The sequence below is a fragment of the Schistocerca americana genome, chromosome 6 (assembly GCF_021461395.2).
Source record: "Schistocerca americana isolate TAMUIC-IGC-003095 chromosome 6, iqSchAmer2.1, whole genome shotgun sequence".
NCBI lineage: Eukaryota > Metazoa > Arthropoda > Insecta > Orthoptera > Acrididae > Schistocerca > Schistocerca americana.
The window spans coordinates 331746287-331769573 of NC_060124.1; the positions used below are offsets into that span (position 1 = coordinate 331746287).

At 40.7% G+C, this 23287-nt stretch overlaps 1 protein-coding gene across 1 annotated transcript in view; it reads right to left on the minus strand.

Moving 5' to 3' along the window:
- Window positions 1–23287, minus strand: part of LOC124619260 (cleft lip and palate transmembrane protein 1 homolog) — a 48216-nt gene that overhangs the window by 19687 nt on the left and 5242 nt on the right. Inside the window, exons 3-4 of the mRNA XM_047145525.1 lie at window positions 11653–11811; window positions 10440–10637 (exon numbers count right to left, since the gene is read on the minus strand). Coding sequence (XP_047001481.1) covers window positions 10440–10637; window positions 11653–11811 — 357 coding nt within the window. The remainder of the gene's footprint in view (window positions 1–10439; window positions 10638–11652; window positions 11812–23287) is intronic.

Here is a 23287-nt window from a genome sequence, read left to right on the forward strand (position 1 = left end):
GCTGCAGCATTCTTAGTGGTCCTATGTTCAGCAAAGTCCACCAATAAAACAACAGGGATACCTCAGAACACTGCTGCAAGCACTTTCCTAACAGACTGAGTCACATTGAATTTTTTTCGTATTGTGGAAGCAGCATGTTTCCACTCCACAGAGGCCCGCTAGGTTTTGGGTACCCACGACTTGTCACCAGTGACAATTCTTTTCAGAAAGACATGTCCTTCTGTGGCATAACACATTCAGCCCGCCAAGCTTGTCACCATTCACTGGCCCTGGCCCATGTGGTTGTCTGTCGGGTTCTTAGGCACCAAGCAAGCACTAACTTTCTGAAATTTCTATGTGTCATGAACAACATCATACACCACACAATAAGAAACGAAGAACTGCTGCGATAAGGTTCGCAGTTATACAAGGTGGTGAATCATAATTGTAGCCTCAATAGCTCCGACATTCTGCAGGTTTGCAGCTGTTACTGGCCACCCAGAGCATGGCAAATCACTAAGGTCCACACGGTCCTCTTGAAAGGAGGCAAACCACCTGAAGACATTACTACAGTTCACAGAGTCATCCCCCCCTGAATTTCACTTTGTTTATGACCTTCAGCTCTCAAATATCTAACTACACTTCGCAGCTCTTCACTAGTTGATGACAATAACGTGTGTCATGTTTGTTTCGTGGTTAACACTTCTCTCACTAGAGCTGCACATGAAAAGAAAATACCATCTGTGGAACAAACTTCAAACTATGTCGTCATGAAATTTCAAAATTACACCTGCAATATCTGGGAGAAAAAAAATTATTGTGCATTACTTTCAGATCCCTATTAAGTCTCACCCAAACAATCTCACATGCAGCTTCAGTTCCTATCTTTGTTTATATTGTCACGTGGAATAAGGTGCAAGTAGATGAATGACGAACACTAACTTCACTTAACAAAGGTTTATTCAGCACTTCCACATACAAGAGCGTGGAGCAAACTGCCTCCGGCCAGAACACACACTATATACCTGGGTGGCAGGATCCTTGTAGGACTTCATTTGAAGGACGTGGACCGTACCTCTAATCTTTCGTTGTCTTACATCAGGGTTGAAATCTTCAACTTCATAAGTAACATTAGACAACTGTCTTACAACCTTATAAGGTCCAAATTAGCGCCTGAGGAGCTTCTCGCGGCAGACCAATCTTCTGAACAAGAGTGAAGATTCTGACGAGGTCACCAGGCTGGTGGTCGCATCATACCTTCGACAATCATTTTCTTGAGCCTGCCGCGTGCGGAGTCGAGCTAACTGTCAAGCTTCCTCAGATCTGGTTAACACCTGGACGATGTAGTCATCCACATCATCAGGATGTAACGGAAACACTGTGTCCATTGTTGTAGTTGCCTCACACCCACGCATCAGGAAAAATGGCATAAATCCTGTGGTGCCTTGTTAGGCAGAGTTGTAGGCAAACGTCACAAAAGGTAGCACCTCATCCCAGTTACTCTGCTCAACAATGACGAACATAGATAGCATGTTGGCCAAGGTCTCATTAAGGCGTTCAGTAAGCCCGTTAGTTTCAGATGGTAGGCAGTCATGTGATGAGTAATGTTGCACCGACGTTTTATATCCATCACAACATTCAATTGAAAAACTTTCCCTCGATCCATAATTAATGAACTTGGGGCACCGTGTTTTAACACTTCTTCTATGATGAATTTGGCTACCTCGAATGCTTCGGCTGTTTAGGAATCACTGATAGCCACCTCTTTCCAAATGGATCAAAGTTTTTCTTGCAAAGTAATCCAATAACTACCTTAAATTGTCCTTTCATATCCTCTGGCCGATTTAAAGCAAGCATAACTTGAGATATCTTGGCGTTGTCCTGCTCAGCAGAGAGATCCTGGCGTGCAGCGAGACAGTCACTATCTTCATCCAAGTCTTGATGGTCTTGCACAGGGTTTCTCGAGAGACAGTCTGCATCTTTGTGTTTTCTTCCACTTTTGTACACTATGGTAATGTCATACTCTTGAAGACCTAGTGCCCACCTGCCGAGTCGTTCTGTTGGATCCTTAAGACCTGCCAACCAACAAAGTGAATGATGGTCTGTAACAACTGTGAATGGCCTTCCGAAATTTGCACATGGCCCAGATCACAACAGGACAGTCCCTCTCTGTAGCTGAGTAGTTTCTCTCAGCTTTTGTAAGTGTCCTAGAAGCATAGGCTATAACCTTCTCTTTTCCATCCAAAATCTGCACCAGAACAGCACTGATCCCATACCTGCTGGCATCTGTGTGTAGTTCTATAGGTGCTCTCATCATACAGACAAAATACAGGTCAGTCGTCAGAGCTTTTTGCAGCACATCGAAAGACACTTGTTGAGCACCACCCTAGATAAATTTAGCATCAGCTTTTAACAACTCTTGGAGTGGCCTGTCTTTGATACAGAAGTCTTTGATACACCGACAGTAATAAGAACATAATCTGATGGAACTTCTCGCATCTCTAATACATGTAGGAATAGGAAATTCCATTATGGATCTCACCTTTTCTGGGTCTGACCACATACCTTCGTTTGGCCCAAGATGTCCAAGTATTTTGATTTCTTTTGCTCCAAAGAGACACTTTCTTGAATTAAGTTTCAGTCCACTTTGTTGGAGACACTTAAGAATAGCCCTCAGTCTTTTTGTGTGTCCATCAAATTTCTCTGAGAACACTATAATGTCATATAAATATCGCCCACTTCAGGTGACAGAAGATTATCCATCATCCGTTCAAAAGTTGCTGGTGCATTTTACACAAACCAAACGGCATTACCTTAAACTCATACAGGTCCTCAGGGGTGATTAATGCAGTTTTCTCACGATCAGCCTCATCTACTTCGATTTGCCAGTATCCTGAGTACATGCCCATGGTTGAGAAAAACTTAGCCCCCTTCAGACAATAGTGTATCGTCAATTTGTGGAAGAGGGTAAATGTCCTCCTTAGTTATCTTATTAAGCTTCCTGTAATCAACACAAAATTGCCAACTGCCATCCTTCTTCCTGACGGGGACCACTGGTGACGACCATGGGCTCTGCGAAGGCTGAATGATGTCATTCTTCATCATTTTCTCTACCTCGTCGTGAATTATTCGACGTTCCATTGCTGACACGCTGTATGCTCTCTGGCTTACTGGTTGATGGTCTCCAGTGCTAATCCGATGCTTCACAGTCTATTTGTCTAATGTGCTCTTCACCTGTGGATTGAAGCATTCAGAGAACTCTTGAAGAATGGCAAGTAGCTTCTTCTGTTGTTCCTTAGTGACATCTGGTGATAGTTGAGCTAGAAGATCTTGTCTCATAGTGGTAGCGCTAATTTCGCCCACAGACTCGGCATGGGAGGTTTCTATGATGCTCAGGTGTTCTTCAATTAATGGCTCAGCATTAGCTACACCCATGTGTCTTTGAAGGATCTGCAGTTCTTGGCAACAGTTAACTATTCACAATTCACTGAATCCACTCTTAAACAAGAAAACAGAGGCCGGGATGACCAAATTATTCTTCAGTATGCTTCTCTTACATTCCACTAAAAGATCTATGGGTTGATGCATGGCATGACACATGACAGTTACCTTTCTAGCGCTGACTGCAGGAATGATCACTTCATCCAGCATACACTGTCCCCACACACTCGGGTGTTCATCTTCCTGTCCATAATATCTCATCTCGTCTAGCATAATCTTCGAGCGACCACAATCTATAACTGACTGAGAAGCTTTCAAAAAGTCCCATCCGAGAATGACATCATGACTACACTCTTGTAAGATGACAAATTCTAAGGGCTGTGTATGGCCACTTATACCTACATGAATGGTACATCTTCCTGTAGCTTTTACATATTTCCCATTAGCCACCTTCAGCAGAGATGTTTTGTTGTCGACGAATACGTTTTTCTGCAACTGGCGACAGTACTTCTCCGAAATGACTGAATATGGTGCTCCAGAGTCCACAAGGGCTTGGGCTGGTCAACCATCCATGACGATATCAATGTAGTTTCCTATCATTTTTGTAGTGATCAATGGCGGAGGAGTTTTCTCTTCAGTGGCCTTACCTCCAAGGAAGGTCGCACCCTTTAGTTTTCCAGGTTGCGGCGGTTAAGTGATTGGCTGGAGCTTCTAAACAGCAATGGAGACTTTGACATGTTGGGGAGTGTAATCCAGCGGATAGCTCGCGACGACGGTGACCTATGTCCCTTATGACCTCTTTAAGCGTCTCTGTTTTTTGCTTGCCGTGCAATCCAAGTGCCCTCAACTTCCTCTCTCACTATCTGATGAAGAAGACTTGTGAAATCAGTTGCTTCCTCCATCACAGACATCAATACGACATTTGGAAGCCCTTCAAACTACTTGCGTGTAATTCTTTTTTGATGCATTGTCTTGATATACTGGCACCATTTTATGAAGTCATCTGCTGTTGAAACCTCCTTCAGGAGCAGGGCTTGATACATGTCCTCAGCACCACCCCTCATGAGATGTGCAACGTTATCTTCCTCCTCCATTCTAGGATCCACTATTTTACACAGCTCCAAGACGTCTTGAATGTCAATTGCTGTAGTTTCTCCTGGACACTGTGCCCTGCACTTTAATTTATCTTCAGCCATGCACTTCAGTCGTGTGTCGCCGAAATACTTGTGCAGTTCCACCTGGAATACTTCCTAGCTTGTGAACTACTACTTGTTGTTCTCATACCATTGCTTGGCAGTCCCCTCCAAGTAGAAAAATACATTAGCCAAACACACGGTGTCATCCCATTTGTTAAATTTGGCTATACACTCATATACCTTCAGCCACTTGTTTGGATCTTGGCCATCATCACCAGAGGACCCAGAAGGATGTCTAATGTGGTGGCACACAGTTGCTGTCATCGTAACGCCGTAGTCTTCCGTCTTTGGTAGATCGCGATCTGTTGAATATGGTTCGAACTCTGGTTTCTCGCGACGTAAACGGCTGCACTGTTGTGTCCTGATGAGAGCCACTGTGTCGTCGATAATGTGTAGTATCACAAATTCCACTACCCAGAGCCTCCACTAGAATAATGTCACATAGAAGAAGGTGTAATCAGATGAACGACGAACACCAACTTCACTTAACGAAGGTTTATTCAGCACTTGCACATAAAAGAGCACGAAGCAAACTGCCTCTGGCCAGAACTCTTACAGTACATATACAGCTACAGAACATTCCAGTATGGCGATTCTTGGCATTTGTGGATACTTCTAGAATGTACTCAAACCGAATATAGAAATTAAAATGGTATAGTCCACGAGAGTTTTGAACTTGCAACCCTCCATTCAACTGTTTAGTGTCATAACCACTACACCATGGTACTACTCATATGAGTTTCTTATATACTATGACAAATACACCACCTCCTTTTCCCATTAGCCTACACTTTTGAAAAACACTTAAATTTTTTGCAAAAATCTCACAGCCGTCAATTTCAAGTTTCAACCAGCTTTCTGCATCTAGTTTTTTGTGAGCTTCAGTGGTTTTCAGGAGAGCTTCAAACTCTGGCAATTTGTTGCAAATGCTTTGGCAGTTGGCAACTAGAATTTTAATACTCTCACCTGTAGGGAGCAACTCTTTTTGATATAATACTCCTACAGCTGTCATTATCTGGACTGGATGGTGTCACCTCATTAAAAAAAATTAAAAAGAAAAGACTCTTGTGTGCAATCTACAAAGTCAGTTAACTGGGTAGCAACCTCTGATGGGTAGCGCACACAGCCTTGATGACAGGCACAGTTTGTTGCAACATACACTGTAATTTGCTGTTGGTTGCATCCTGCTCACTTAATGACTGCCAGAATAGCCTCTTCAGTATATCAAACGAGGCCCCCAGGCATACACAGTATGTGCACCTGCTGTTCCTTATGTCCCTTACTGCAATTTCCCGAAGGGGTACCATTATTCGCTGTAAGTTTGAACTGCCAACAATTAATATACCTCTACCACTTTGCAGTTGCCTCCTCTTGACACTGGGCAAAGCAGGTGTTCTCAAAATGGGTGACTTTAGTCCCACTGGTTCAGTTTCATGAAAAACAGCACCTCGAATTTGTTGGATAGAGGAATCTATATAAGACCCTGAGTCCCCCCCTGGTCCCTGTATACCCTGTATAGGACACCTAGATCTACCATTGACAAGCCACTTGCAGTTAAGTTATCTCAACACACCGATTTGCAGCAGCTACCATTTGTTTGACAGTAGTTGGGCGATATCCAGCTGCTTACAAATATCAACTAACTTCTCCCATGTTCGAGAACAGCATTAACTGTGGGACAGTATCATGGCTCCTGCAATGTATTACAAAGCAGTGAACAAATAACTAAGTCTACTTATCATCTTTTAATCTGTTGAGCTAAAAAGCTGCTAATTCCCTACAAGAACTGAAGCAAATACACAAAATGGGATTGCTATTAAGGCAACACAAAAACCTGTGGTAAAAATTACAGGTTTCCTAAAATGTTTTGAGATTAATTAAAGTTGTTAGCAAACTTTAAAAACAGAATTAATTTACGATAACTGTAGATGACATATAGGGCTGCTCCTCTTTGAGGAAAAACTAGATGTAACACTATGTTAGTTACAATATCAGCTGTATTAACTAGTTTACAAATGCCGATGTAATACTACGAACGCCCAGGACAATGGGTAACTTCGGAAAATTCTCAAAAAAGTATGTTTACTTGCATTGGTATTCACTGAAATTTGGAATGGTCTATTCTATGGCAATAACGGAATTGCCAATGCTCATTTGCTACAAATTAAGTTATCCATAACTCTTGTCATCTACAAAAATTCTCAAAAATATAGCTCTGTAGGCATGTGGAAATTCTCAAAATAACGTATTTCTCACTTTACTATACGAGGAAATTAGAGAACAATTTCAAGAGCAAAAGTAAGTTTAACCTTACAATTGACAATTACAGTACGATTTTATCAGGATACTCGCAAATGTTCAAAATTTCACATGTATCACAATACAAACAACTACTCATACAATCAATGGAAGATTGCGCAGAAGCATAGTGAACGGTAAAATAAGCAAATCAATAATTTCAAATCAGCTCACAAATCTAGCACATGCAATGTTTCACAAAGGAAAATTCCAAGGTTGGCATTTACATATAAAAAAAACTTGCAAATTGCAAAGACTTTTTACTTAAATGATTCTGTGACAATTTCTACACTGGCATGCAAAAAATGAACACTGCAGTATCAGTTTATCTCAGTAATAATCGTGAAAACATGCCGCACCAACAAAGACCATCATCTGCCTGGAGCAGCTAACTTTGACAAGAAGTGTGCACTGAGGTGAGCCTGCTCAATACATTTGAGCAGCTCGCAGGAACATAATGGTAAGCGCCATCACCGTGTATTTTGCGACAGGCTGCTACTGATCCCTCCTGTGAGGTGCACAATGCAATACACTTATTTGTAATTCTAAATTCACTCAACAGATGACAAGGCAAAGCTTACTGGTAAGCTCTAGTGTCAGTCTGTTGTGGAAACATAAAGGTAAGTGACAGAGAAAATGGCGGCTAGTAAAAACAACCCGTGTACTACTACTGAGATTATGGTAACATTGAACATGACACTGTACTTAGTATGTTTCATGAAAATAATTGCAAGTGCATGTACATACCATATGTTCCTGAAGTACATAAATTTTGAGGTTATATTAGAATCACTGCTTTTGGTTAAGTGATGTGTGTACACACATTTTTCAGGCACATTATTAGATTTAATAATATTAATGGTAACAATAATAGCAATTTTTGTTGTTATACATATTAATAGCAAATCAGATGGTATTGCCCAAAACAATGAACAGTGTATTGCTGCACAAACAAGTTATGAAGGGGCACTCAAAGAGACGAAGAGGTCGTATCGGAAAAGGCTTAAGTTTGATTCTCAGTGCAAAATTAAACAGCAGAGGAGTAATTTCGGCGACGAATGTTTCGTGTAAGGAGAAACTGTAAGTAAAAAAAGTGAGAGACCTAATTGTCAGTGCCCTCTTAAGTGTTTTGAAAAAGTAGGAGATTCAAATGTGATGAAAACATTCAAAACATTTTGGGAAATAGGTGATTTTAACGTTCAAAATGCATTTTTAGTTGGTGCAATGAAATGTAATGTTGCCCTACATTGTTAAAAAGTAGCTGGTGAATATCTGAGAAATTTTACTATTTCCTAGCATGCAGAAGTTGACGGCAGTGATATTAAAGTTTGCAAGAAAGCTTTTCTTGCCAATCATGGTCTGCATCATAATCACGGTAGCATGGAAAATATACAGAAGAATATCTCATCTGGATTGAGCATGTCACCCCAGGAGACACATGGCAAGCATTCCATGTGTCCACATGCTTACTCTGAAACAAGTTTTAACCACGGCAGGGAACACATCGACAAAATATCGAAATACTGCTAGTGTCACTACAGATGCTCAAACAATGGTGGCAGATTGTACCTGGGCACAGACTCAACAATCGCCTCCTGTTACGATCACTACACGAATGTCTTCTACAAGTAGAGATCCTGTACCTGCAGAAAAGTACAGGCAGATTTTCACTGAAGAATATAACATAGGAGTAAAGCCACCAAAGAATGATAGGTGTAAGACTTTTGACACGCTAAAACTTAAAATTGAGAGTACTGTTGACCCCCAGCTGAAAACAAGTCTCAAGTGTCAGTTGGAATTACATCAACGTCGCGCAGAGGCTGAGCTGGCTAACACTGGAATCCAGACAAAATGACAGAAGCAGACAGTAATCTGCATGCTGTGACTTTTAATTTGCAGTACTCTCTCCCAGTTCCTTAGTGAATATGTGGGCCAGCTTTTTACAAAAGGAAAATTTGGTTACAGAACCTGAATGTTTTTGACTGTGGCAAGAACACAGGGCACTCCCCCTTGTGGAATGAGACTACTACTGCCCGTGGATCAGAGGAAATTTTAAGCTGCCTTTTACATGACTTTGATGAAGACAACATAAAAGGAGAGACTCATTGTGATATCCGATAACTGCTGTGGCCAAAATAAGAACTGGAACATGGTTCAGTTTTGGAAGCATCTAATTTCAACTGGACGATTTCATGTGATTGAAAATCACTTCCCCGTTAGTGGGCACACAATGTTGCCCTCTGAAAGAGATTTCGCAACAACTGAAAATTATGTTCACCAGCAAGTACAAGATGTGTACAGTCCAGATAAGTGGTTGGATATGATCCAAAGTACACTAAGACAAATCCATTTTTGTGTACGATATGCAAAGAGAGCATTTCTTTCAAATAGGCCACTAGAAATAAGCATTTGTCTTAAGAAAGCAGACAGCTGATGGTTGAGATGTCAACCTAAGAAATGTGGGAGGGGACCTCAGAATTTCTGTCATCTTTATCCATAAAGCGAGACATTCTGTCATGACATCTGGCATGAAATAAGTTTCAGAAAACGTGGAAGGCAATGCCCTCTTTCTATCCTTCAACTTAAATACAATGGGCCAAGACTTACTGAAAAGAAGAAGTTTGACATCCTGTTGCTCTTAAATTACATACCTCCAGTCCAGCGTGGATTTTTCCTGTCACTAAATCTAACTATTTCAGACAGAGAACACTTCAGTGATGAGAGAGATGAATGACAATGCAGTTTGAGTAAAGTGTTGAATAGTTGCTGTAAGTTTTCATAAGTAATTTTCTATCACCATGTATTTTTAATGATGTGTGGTTGGTAAAACAAAATCACATCTATACGAACATAATGAAATACTTTTTGTATATTTCATTTGTTTTAGTCTGTTCTCAGTTTTATTTATGTCTGCGTAGAAGAAGACATATGTTAAACGCACTACAGAATAAAAGCAATGTTTGAAAAAAACTTATTCAAATTTGTAGGTAAATTCTTGAAACTGATTTTGGTGCTTACCATTGTGTGCCCCCGAGCCACTCATTTGTGTATTTCACTACATAAATTTATGTCTATGAATGAATGAAAATAGATTATTTTCCATCTGTTGTTCATTACTTCAGACTTACTGGTTTCATGTGATGACATCCATTTTCATATCATTTCTCGTAGTAAAAGAGTTAAGAGAAATGATCTGAAGATGGGCAACACTGTCTGAAACAGGTCAGTTTGAAATTATAAAAACAGTGAATGAAAGAGCAAAAATAAGTCTATCTTCAACTGATAATGTTGTCAATAACAGTAGCCATGTGTGTGTGTGTGTGTGTGTGTGTGTGTGTGTGTGTGTGTGTGTGTGTGTGTGTGTGTGCGCGCGCACGCGCCCACGGTTTCGAAAGGATGACTTCTTTGTCTGAAAGCTTAAATGTTTTAGCAGTCTTTTCACTGTACCTATCTGCAGCTCACCACCACCTCTGTGTGGTGAGTACCAACTATGCTTTTCTAAAGGTTAGATTTCGACTCCCTTACCTTTACTTCTTCTGGTGTGGCTGCTGTCTCTCCCGTTAATAAATTGTGAGTCTTCGTATAGCGCAACTTCTTGAACTTGTTCAACATTTTTCTATTATATGCAACTTGAGCTCTAGCCTTGTTAGAATCTGGGTTTGGTGGCTTTCCATGTCTTGTAAGAAATACGTGAAGATACAAGGATCCATTATTCCTTACATTCTTTAAAAAAGAAGAGAAAACATAGCATTTATTGTAAGGTATAAACATGGTTCATGTTTTGAATGAAAATGAAAATATCTAATTAGAAAAATAGTGCTACACACAGAAGCATGGATACTTGAGATTCTGAGACTTTTTTTTAGTAAATACAAAATATATTAAACCAACATCTGTTTAGTATTTTTTTATCTTTCAATCAACAGATCAATTACACCTTTAGTAAGTGCTCTTTACATTTGTAGTATGACCGTGTGCTTCCAGGTGTTCTGCATAGCATATAATGGAAACAACTGAGCAAACAACCCAGAAGCACATTATTAGTCAATCATGCCAAGAAAACCTGAGAGATCACACCTGTAGTATGAATTCTATGACTATTTTTCCAGATCACAGTAACAAAACCAATTATTTTCTGATCAATAAAAACTATGATAAAGTACACAAATAAAAAATGCTTAACTAGTAACAGTGCTCTTCGAGCACAGCTACTGCTCTAGTAGCAAAAAGGCCACTTACAATGTGCCACAAGAAATAGCACACTGTCTATTAAAACAACCTGTTCAGCGTACACCCACAAACATTATCTACCCTCTCAACATACATGGGTACATTAATTTACATGATCTGGTATCTTCTTTCGGTAAATATTATTTTGTTGATAGGTGAAAGTTTTATAAGTTGATGCAGTTGTTTACACACATATCAGCGATTCTGACATCAGCAAATTATTTCTATTTTCTGACTGTGTATCTTAACTCTTACTTTCACAAATTTGTTCTTGCTTCATCCAGCAATTTCTATTTGTTCACGTATAATAAAAAAACAAAAAAAAAAAAAAAAAAAAAAAAAAAAAACCAGGTGACACTGATCAGACCTGCTTCACTTCTGCAACTGTTTATGTAAAATACAAAACAAGATGTTCAACAGTGGGCAGTAAACAGCCTAGATCAGGAGAAGAAATCACCAAATTTATTACTACACAGCTACAAGAAAATTGCCCAAGATATTTCATTACCTCTGATGCAATAAGCTCAGTATTGTGAACGTATGTACCATCTCCATTGGGACCTGAATACCAATCTCCATATACTAAGCCCTCCTTCTTCCAAATCAGTGCATCTGGTTCATCAAACTCTTTGAATGTTTCTTGCTCTGAGACATAGACATAAAGGTCCTGAAAAATGGAAAGAGTTAAGTAAGAAAAGAGCATGATCAAGTTCTGCATATGAACAGTTTGAAACAAAATGAAAATTCTTTAAAAACTTTTCCAGGTTCGTGATTGTCATCTTGTTTTTTATAAAACCAATGCTTTGTCCATTATTGCAACTAGCCTTCATCAGGGTAATTTAATTACTCCTGGGCCACGGCAGTGTTCAGATGATATATACTGTATTTACCTGATAAGACGAGGTTTTTTCACAAATTCGTCATTTGAAAAATACAGGGTCATCTTATATTCGCAGACTAAACTATTTCTACTGAGGTCAATGTTTCTAGGCTGTTTAATAGATTAATACAGAGATTGTCTTACATTTGCAAATAAGGCTCTGGCTATTGAGGTTGCATACAAATTATTTTGAAGACTTTCATTCGAACAGAATTCACAACTTCCCTATATGCCGAAGCACATCATATAGTATCAACCTTGCTCAAACAATCACATGACATTTGGCATGTGGCCCTAGTGCAAGGTATAGTCGAGATACTGAAATAGCCTCTAACAACCATCTTGCTTAAAAATTGACAATTTTGTGAAGCACAAGAGGAAATACCATTAAATTTTATCAACATACAAACTTTTGTTGTATTTGAATAGGTTTGTAATGCCATATCCATACATTTATGCTGCTTTTTACATAAAAATAACATTCAGGGGCAACAATTTTGTCCTTCAAAACTCATTATTTGAGTCTGCACCCAAGTCAATATTTTATTTGATTATGAGACACTAATGACATACCAAGTGATTTGTAATTGATAAATTTGGTCTCTCTTCATGTATTAGAATACCAGGGGAAAACGTCACCAGCTTTTAATCAGCTTTAGAACAAAGTAGTGACATTTTGATGAAATTAGAAAGAAAATTAATCCACAGTTGAATTTCTAACACATGAAATAAATCACATTAAACCAAGAGTCATTTTAATCACAAGAATAAATTACAGCGGAAAGACCCATTGGAGAGAGAGTACCAAAAGACATCCCTAGATTGCGGGATGAGGAAAAGTTCATGAATTGGACTGAATTGTGATTGCCATCTTTTATTTGTGTATTTTTTGTTGTTGCATATAGCCCACATCCTGGAATATATTGCCATCCAAGTTTCACTATTACTCAAGTACAGTGATGGCAGCTTGGCCGAGAGCTTTGATAACAGCGGGAAAGGGAGTTATGAGTTGACAGCACATTTCGTCATGCTGCCAGCCGCGAGATATAAATACGTGTAATAAAAAGTGAATAAATTGCTCTTACTGTCATTCTCTTTACATTGTACAAAATATGAAATTAATACAATTTAAATTTTACCCATTTGAAAATCTGAAATTATTTATTGTTTTTATTTCTTTCTAACAGCAATTAGCTCTATTTGTCTTTCCACATCATACAAAGCATCCATCACAAAGGCAGTGGCAAAAGGCTGACACAGAAACAAGCATGGGGTTTCTCCTCTTCGTCCTGATCCATGTCTAATGGTGTAAATAAAACTCATATGCAAAAGTCTTTCATGAAACCACATTAAAAAGATACTTGTGTTCTGATGTGAGACTTATTAATGATAATCATTATAAAAGTATTACAAATAAAACTTTAAACACAATATTGGTTAAACAGAGAACAAAAGGCACAAAACCTACAGCTTGTTGCCAACAAGATCACCCCTCAGCTCAGTGACACTCTGGGTGAGAAAGAGGGTGGTGTCGTCGTGTTATGGAGCATCTTGAGAGGAATGTTTTACTGTCTTGACAGCAAGTTGTACCAATCTGAGACTACACACCTAGTATGGATTAACATATTTCACACAGAACTAACAATGATTTTCCGAAGCTCATTATAGACACAGCAAACTTCAAAAAGAGTTGCTTATTACAAATAAACGACAGTGAAATTAAATTAAAGTGTTTGCAATACAATGCAAACAGAAGAAAGGCTATTACCAGAATCACTATCATCAGATCATGATTGTCATTAAGGTTGTGATTTAGTATATTTTCCCACCCTTCCAAACACTGCAAAGTATATTACTGGCGGTCATGACCCCCCCCCCCCATGAACCATGGACCTTGCCGTTGGTGGGGAGGCTTGCGTGCCTCAGCGATACAGATAGCCGTACCGTAGGTGCAACCACAACGGAGGGGTATCTGTTGAGAGGCCAGACAAACGTGTGGTTCCTGAAGAGGGGCAGCAGCCTTTTCAGTAGTTGCAAGGGCAACAGTCTGGATGATTGACTGATCTGGCCTTGTAACAATAACCAAAACGGCCTTGCTGTGCTGGTACTGCGAACGGCTGAAAGCAAGGGGAAACTACAGCCGTAATTTTTCCCGAGGGCATGCAGCTTTACTGTATGATTACATGATGATGGCGTCCTCTTGGGTAAAATATTCCGGAGGTAAAATAGTCCCCCATTCGGATCTCCGGGCGGGGACTACTCAAGAGGATGTCGTTATCAGGAGAAAGAAAACTGGCGTTCTACGGATCGGAGTGTGGAATGTCAGATCCCTTAATCGGGCAGGTAGGTTAGAAAATTTAAAAAGGGAAATGGATAGGTTGAAGTTAGATATAGTGGGAATTAGTGAAGTTCGGTGGCAGGAGGAACAAGACTTCTGGTCAGGTGACTACAGGGTTATAAACACAAAATCAAATAGGGGTAATGCAGGAGTAGGTTTAATAATGAATAGGAAAATAGGAATGCGGGTAAGCTACTACAAACAGCATAGTGAACGCATTATTGTGGCCAAGATAGATACGAAGCCCACACCTACTACAGTAGTACAAGTTTATATGCCAACTAGCTCTGCAGATGACGAAGAAATTGAAGAAATGTATGATGAAATAAAAGAAATTATTCAGATTGTGAAGGGAGACGAAAATTTAATAGTCATGGGTGACTGGAATTCGAGTGTAGGAAAAGGGAGAGAAGGAAACATAGTAGGTGAATATGGATTGGGGGACAGAAATGAAAGAGGAAGCCGCCTGGTAGAATTTTGCACAGAGCACAACATAATCATAACTAACACTTGGTTTAAGAATCATGAAAGAAGGTTGTATACCTGGAAGAACCCTGGAGATACTAAAAGGTATCAGATAGATTATATAATGGTAAGACAGAGATTTAGGAACCAGGTTTTAAATTGTAAGACATTTCCAGGGGCAGATGTGGACTCTGACCACAATCTATAGGTTATGACCTGTAGATTAAAACTGAAGAAACTGCAAAAAGGTGGGAATTTAAGGAGATGGGACCTGGATAAACTAAAAGAACCAGAGGTTGTACAGAGATTCAGGGAGAGCATAAGGGAGCAATTGACGGGAATGGGGGAAATAAATACAGTAGAAGAAGAATGGGTAGCTTTGAGGGATGAAGTAGTGAAGGCAGCAGAGGATCAAGTAGGTAAAAAGACGAGGGCTAGTAGAAATCCTTGGGTAACAGAAGAAATATTGAATTTAATTGATGAAAGGAGAAAATATAAAAATGCAGTAAGTGAAACAGGCAAAAAGGAATACAAACGTCTCAAAAATGAGATCGACAGGAAGTGCAAAATGGCTAAGCAGGGATGGCTAGAGGACAAATGTAAGGATGTAGAGGCCTATCTCACTAGGGGTAAGATAGATACCGCCTACAGGAAAATTAAAGAGACCTTTGGAGATAAGAGAACGACTTGTATGAATATCAAGAGCTCAGATGGAAACCCAGTTCTAAGCAAAGAAGGGAAAGCAGAAAGGTGGAAGGAGTATATAGAGGGTCTATACAAGGGCGATGTACTTGAGGACAATATTATGGAAATGGAAGAGGATGTAGATGAAGATGAAATGGGAGATACGATACTGCGTGATGAGTTTGACAGAGCACTGAAAGACCTGAGTCGAAACAAGGCCCCCGGAGTAGACAATATTCCATTGGAACTACTGACGGCCGTGGGAGAGCCAGTCCTGACAAAACTCTACCATCTGGTGAGCAAGATGTATGAAACAGGCGAAATACCCTCAGACTTCAAGAAGAATATAATAATTCCAATCCCAAAGAAAGCAGGTGTTGACAGATGTGAAAATTACCGAACTATCAGCTTAATAAGTCACAGCTGCAAAATACTAACACGAATTCTTTACAGACGAATGGAAAAACTAGTAGAAGCCAACCTCGGGGAAGATCAGTTTGGATTCCGTAGAAACACTGGAACACGTGAGGCAATACTGACCTTACGACTTATCTTAGAAGAAAGATTAAGGAAAGGCAAACCTACGTTTCTAGCATTTGTAGACTTAGAGAAAGCTTTTGACAATGTTGACTGGAATACTCTCTTTCAAATTCTAAAGGTGGCAGGGGTAAAATACAGGGAGCGAAAGGCTATTTACAATTTGTACAGAAACCAGATGGCAGTTATAAGAGTCGAGGGACATGAAAGAGAAGCAGTGGTTGGGAAGGGAGTGAGACAGGGTTGTAGCCTCTCCCCGATGTTGTTCAATCTGTACATTGAGCAAGCAGTAAAGGAAACAAAAGAAAAATTCGGAGTAGGTATTAAAATTCATGGAGAAGAAGTAAAAACTTTGAGGTTCGCCGATGACATTGTAATTCTGTCAGAGACAGCAAAGGACTTGGAAGAGCAGTTGAATGGAATGGACAGTGTCTTGAAAGGAGGATATAAGATGAACATCAACAAAAGCAAAACAAGGATAATGGAATGTAGTCTAATTAAGACGGGTGATGCTGAGGGAATTAGATTAGGAAATGAGGCACTTAAAGTAGTAAAGGAGTTTTGCTATTTGGGGAGCAAAGTAACTGATGATGGTCGAAGTAGAGAGGATATAAAATGTAGGCTGGCAATGGCAAGGAAAGCGTTTCTGAAGAAGAGAAATTTGTTAACATCCAGTATTGATTTAAGTGTCAGGAAGTCATTTCTGAAAGTATTCGTATGGAGTGTAGCCATGTATGGAAGTGAAACATGGATGATAAATAGTTTGGACAAGAAGAGAATAGAAGCTTTCGAAATGTGGTGCTACAGAAGAATGCTGAAGATTAGATGGGTAGATCACATAACTAATGAGGAAGTATTGAATAGGATTGGGGAGAAGAGAAGTTTGTGGCTCAACTTGACCAGAAGAAGGGATCGGTTGGTAGGACATGTTCTGAGGCATCAAGGGATCACCAATTTAGTATTGGAGGGCAGCGTGGAGGGTAAAAATCGTAGAGGGAGACCAAGAGATGAATACACTAAGCAGATTCAGAAGGATGTAGGTTGCAGTAGGTACGGGGAGATGAAAAAGCTTGCACAGGATAGAGTAGCATGGAGAGCTGCATCAAACCAGTCTTAGGACTGAAGACCACAACAACAACAACAACAACAACATGACCCAACACGCTGACATGAAAATCTTGCTTGCTGTACTAACACTACATGACATGATAAATAACTTTGAATATATTCCATGTTTTCTGCTTTGTTTCGACAATGACTTTGAGCAGGAATATGATGCACTTTTTGCAGAAATCTGTATAAAAATCACGTTAAAGGCCATGGTAATGTCAAAGAAAACGTCTGGCAGAGATAACACGGAATCATTAATGACAGAAAAACATTGTACTGAGAAAACAGGATCTCTGTTGGGATAGCAAAAATGAATGGAAGAAGCGGGGAAACAAATTACTTTTTAATGCTGCTAGCTTCATAGTTCCCAGTCACTAAATGAGAGAGTGATTTTTTCAACACAGTTTGAAATGTCATTAAACTAATATCCCTGAGTGCAATGTGATGTATACAGTTCACAGAAGCCAAGTTGTAACCAAATCATCACAAATCCTTTCACATGAGAAATTAATAGTAATCTGATGTGTTTAACATTCAAAAGGAACTGATGAATAGATGTGAATAGATGTACATGCTTATCAAGGACTTTCTTAGGCTTTACACGGATTTCTTTATTGATTTCAGGCTCATTTCTTTCGAAACTAGGCACAATTTTTATATTCTTTGCCATTAGCTGCTATTTATTCTGGTAAAAGACTTTTTGGCCTTTTCCTTGCTTCTTTGTCTTGCATGTATCTTATCAAGATTCTCTTTCTTGGCTGCAACATTTAGTCCTCTAGCATGTCTGACACTTTCTTCATTATGTGTACATCTTAACTCACAGCTAGCATATGTTCCACTACATTTAGCATGAAACTCAATTCCTGTTCAATTTCAGCTACCACTTCTGTATCATTAATGTGTCATATTGTGCTAATTTTCAGTTCTTCAATTCACTTTTCAATGAAGAAACAAATATAAGTGCTGACAATTAACTTGTCTTACAAATTTACTTGTTTTGACTTCTACAAATCTACCAGTGCATACTATTCTAATTTGCTCTACAACTTCCTGCCTAAAAAAAGAAAAACATTTATTTCATACCAGATTACAAAACACCTTTATATATTTACAGCTTTGAAATATGGCATCCTTTGCATTTTGAATGTGCTTCTCCAATCCATGTACACAATACACAGTGTGTTTATGTACATGCCAGGTGATTACAGTAAACAAAAGACCATCACTTTTTTAATCAAATCTAAGAGGAGGTGCTAGGTCTGATAAAGTAAATTTGACAAAAGACAGTATTTGACAAAAGTTCCCTATTACATTATGTCCAATATGTGACAAAGCAACTATGTTAAAGAAATCTGATCGTGTAACACCGACCTAACACTGAAAGAACTGTCTTCACTCCTCCCCCAACAATTCTTTGAAAAGCGCATAAATAAAAAATGTGATTGGATGTTGGTAGTGGAGGGGAAGGGGCTGATTTTGTTTTCAGATTGTAATTTAATACTGAAATTTAATGGCTAACGCTGATATATCAAGCGGGAGATGCTTTCACGTTCTGGTATTTGCTGTGACCCCGTATGCAACACTTGGATACGTGCTGTAGCACTGGGCTGTCAGCATGCTACACTTAAAATAGTCCGCTTATGGCAGCTACACGGACTGGTCACCAGAAGCCGCATGTGGTGGGTCACAAGATCAGTGCACACCAGCATGACATTCGCCAGACCACCTACAGAGCCCTCCTCCATACAAAGACAGCACATCTGGTAGTCCTCCTCAGATTGTGTTCTACTGCTTACTGTACTGTTTCTACATTTGTCATTTACTTCAATATAGATCAATAAACTTCTGTTCATAGTGGCCGCACTATTGGTCATGTCTAGCATTATTACACAATTGGCGACAAGTGTGGTATTCACTTCCATGTGTTCAGTTTATTGGTTGTTCCTTTGGTTCCTCTGTCCTTAGAGGCAGTACTCAAAACTCTCCTCAAGCACAGCAGGCTCATACAGTTGCTATCACTAACTTGTCTGCCACAAGGACTACACAAACTATCCCACTGTGTACCCACCACTGTTCCCCCTTACAACAACTTGTACGAAGACTGGAAGACTTATGAGAAGTGGCATCAACATCACCTCCACACCTTTCGTGTCACTGACGCAATATGTGGAAGGCTTTGCTCCTTTCTTGGATTTCTCCTTGTGTCTACCAGCTGTTTTGCCAGTTAGGCCCACTCCAGGAACCTGCATCACTTTCATTCGAAGAAATGTGTTGGTTTTTGTCAAATTATCACCGTAAAGAACTCATGTCATTGCAATGCCTGTAGAGTTCTACCACTGTCATGAACAGTTCCACCAGTCCTACTGGGCCTGGGCGGCCGAACTCCATGGCCTCAGTTGCAAATGTCAGTTTGCTACTGATGCGCATGATTCCTATGCTAATTCTGCTGATTCTATAATCCGTGACACCATACTTCAGTTGTCTCCTGACAAGGTGCATCAACTTGGGCTACAGTTTATGAAGAAAGTCTTTGGCTTAAGCGTTAAATATTGTTCAATCTTTCATGATATCTCATATTGCTGGTGATCAAATTGAGCCTTTGTGTGATGTTGTGTGATATCACTTCAGTGCTGCAGTAGATCCTGCTCCTGATCATTGGGCGTCAGTTCTCAGATTGGGGGGGGGGGGGGGGGGGGGGACAGCTTAAGAATAACAATAACTGATTACTGAAGTGCAAGGGAGGGATAAAGTGCTCAGACTATAAGTGGACATGGGTGTAGCTGTGACACTGTTGAACTCTCAAACACATGTGGACTCATGATCTCTAGCATTGTCTCTGGTTACTTGACGTTTTGTGAGTTACAAAAAGCAGCGTATACCAATTTTGGGGCAATTTACAGCTCCCACTGTATAAATCTACGGTTTGTTCCTTGACTTTCCTGGTAGCTCACCTCGTTTCCAACCAGATCCCTTTCCAGCAGTTAGATTCTTGGTGATTGAGTTTCTCTCTTTTTTCACATGGATTAGGTTGTGCAACTTAATTTTACAGCCTACATTACCCTGAAACCTATGGCAGCCGCACTTTTCCTGTATCTGCCCTATTCCAATGGCCTCAACTGATCACGTGAAATCAGAATTCAGGCTGACATCATTGGGGGTCATACAGCCTACTACAGCAAGTGAGTGGTCTACTGCCCTCGTGACTGTTATAAAAATGAATGGTCAGCTTCATGTCTGTGGTGACAAAAGTTCCTATTAACGCTCAATCTATCAAATCTATCACTGACACCTACCCTTTGCCCTGTCAGGATCAGTTACTGGCCAAACTTGCATGGCTCCAGTTTTCCTTTAAAACTGTTTCATCTAAAGCCTATTTACAGGTTCCACTGGATGAGGATTCAAAATGACTCCTCAGGTTGTACCAATCCCAGTGTCTCCTGTACAAAGTGATTTTTCGATGTGTTTTTTTTTTTTTTGGGATAACGTGCAACTTTGTCTTTTTCAATCATCCATTGTATTTCTAGGGTTTGAGGTTTCTCATAATAGTGCAAAACCTTTATGTCATCACCTTGCCACTGTCACAGCTCTGCCTCACCCTTCCAATGTCAGAGAAAGCATTTATAGGGAAAACTGTCTACTATCAAAAATTCATTCCGGATGCAGCCACATTTGGCTATCCTCTTCTTGGCGAATTGCTTCACAACAACAGTATTTTTCAGTGGTCACTGGCCTGTGAGCGTGTGTTCATGCTTTTAAAATGTAAACCACATTCTGCTCCTTCCATCCTGGCCACCTCTGTCTTGGCTACAGACACCTCTCAATACGACCTCTGAGGCAGGCTGTTCTTCCACATTGCTGTGAGGACGGTTCGGAATGTCCTATAGCTTACATGTCAAAAATGGTCAAGTCTGCTTGGCAGTGCTACTCTGAAGTGGAAAAGGAAGTGCTTGCTATCATCTATGCCTTCAGGAAGTTTCATGTATTCTTGCACCAGTCTAATTTCTGCCTCATTACGGACCACATGCACTTGGCTTCATTGTTTAATCCTTCTGCTTCATTGCCCGACAAATCAGTACATCACCCCCAACCTTGGGTCTTGTTTCTGTCTCACTATAACTATGAAATACATTTTGGCCTACCATGCAGCATGATCAGGATGAGCTCCTTCGTTTTCAATTAGATGTTGAGGCGCAACATACAGTGTATGAGTTTCCTATTACAGGCTCTCAGATCGTTGCTGTTGTTGCTGCTGCTAATCTGATTTGCATCAAGCTGTTCACCTCTTTCAACATGGTTGGCCAGACAGGCCTCCAGGTAGGCTTTCTGATGCCTTACATAACTATTTTGCCCCCTGCGTCACTGCCTTTTGGTGTTTGATGGTGTTGTCCTCTTAGTTAAAGATGGGCTGTTGCCCAGGGTTGTGATATCAGGTGCCCTACAGCCTCACCTCCTCCATCTCTGACAACCAGAAGGATCTCTCGTATAAAGTCATTGACCCACTGACAAGTGTTTTGGCCTGTGTGGCTTGTCGTCGCCTGCTGTCAGGCAGTGCTCTCTCTCTGTGGTCCGCACTGCAGAGTTCATGGGAATGCATCCGTGTCGATTTTTTGGGACTATTTCTCAATAGTCGTCGATGCTTTCTCTAAATTTCTGTGTGTTACCTGCTGTTGTTCCACGTCGGTCCTCTCAAAACTATTTTTGTACTGAAAGATTGTCTTACTTGGTCAGGATGGGTAACAGCCTACATATTGTCTCAGACCTTCTATGTTCAAGGTTCAAATGGAGAAGTACGTAATGGAATCTTTCACAGATGACACCTTGACACATTTCTTGAATTTTTATACTGGCGAGGGACCGAGTCCAGCTGAGATGCTCTACGGTCGCCAGTCAGGTATGCTTCTGCACTTGCTCATGCCAACCCACCACCATCCGTGTAGTCCTCGTCGCAATTCGCTCCTCGCTCCACGGTCTGCGCTTGGCCATCGCCCAAAGTGGATTCTGGCCATGGCCTGCGGCTGCTGCTTCTGTATGGTTGGCACCAACGAGGGACTGGTGGAACACCACTGCCGCCTGTGTATGGAGCACACCAGTGAGGGGCTGATGGTGCACCACCGTAATCAGCTGCCTCCTTGCGCCGAGGCAAGGGTTGCACCTCCACTGCCTTTGCCTCCCTCAGTACCTATCCCACCCTCGAAGTATGTCCCTATGGTGGGCCAGACCCACCCCCCCTTGTGGATGTCTCTCTCTCCTGCCTCACCTCCTGGTTCGGGCACCCTGATACATGCTGCAGGCCTTTTCTGGGGTGCTTTGATACTACTTGCGCATCCGCCACTGGCTGGGCTGGCACCACCAGATCCGTCATCACAGGTGTTCCCAGGACTCTCCCCCCCCCCCCTTCTTTGTTCTTTGGAAGACCCCAGCAAGTCTTTGTTGTTGCCTCAATAGATTGGTTTAATGACAACTTAGCAAAAATTTTCTGCAACACGGTCAGTGACACCCTGCACTTAGGAGAAGAACAATACAAAGGTGTTCTACTTACTGATTTGTCAATCCTGTTCTTTGCGAATATGATTTTTAATGATGGGTTCTCCCTTGCAAACATTAACTTTGAAAGATGCACCACAGCTTCTGCAGGTCCACCATAATGTTGTCTGAATCACAGACTCAGTAAGGCTCTCGGCTGACATACGTGATGCCGAATTATTCTGCTGAGGGTGGTGGAAAAGATACCCACCAGTGCTAGTGGACTTCCATTTGGTGACATGTTCACTTCTACATCAAGAGACAAAAGCACACTTTTCTATTTCCACCGTAAACCATTTCTGTGACTAGTGGGCTGGTTGGGTGCTAATGGACTAAACAGCAAGGTCATCAGTACCTTGGTCAAGGGGTTGTTTGTATGGAGCTAGTGACATTTACCAGAAATGTGACTGGATGGCGAAGGTAAATAGGAGTGGCAATATCAAAGTACTGAAGACAACACTGATGACAGAGCTGAGAAATAATTTACAAAGGAGTAAGAGTATATGGTATGGATTGGGCCAGTACATAGGTCAGCGCCGATGAAGGGCCGCCTGGGGCTCATCTGTGGAGGGAGAAACCCTACACGCATCCGACTGCCCGCCAATC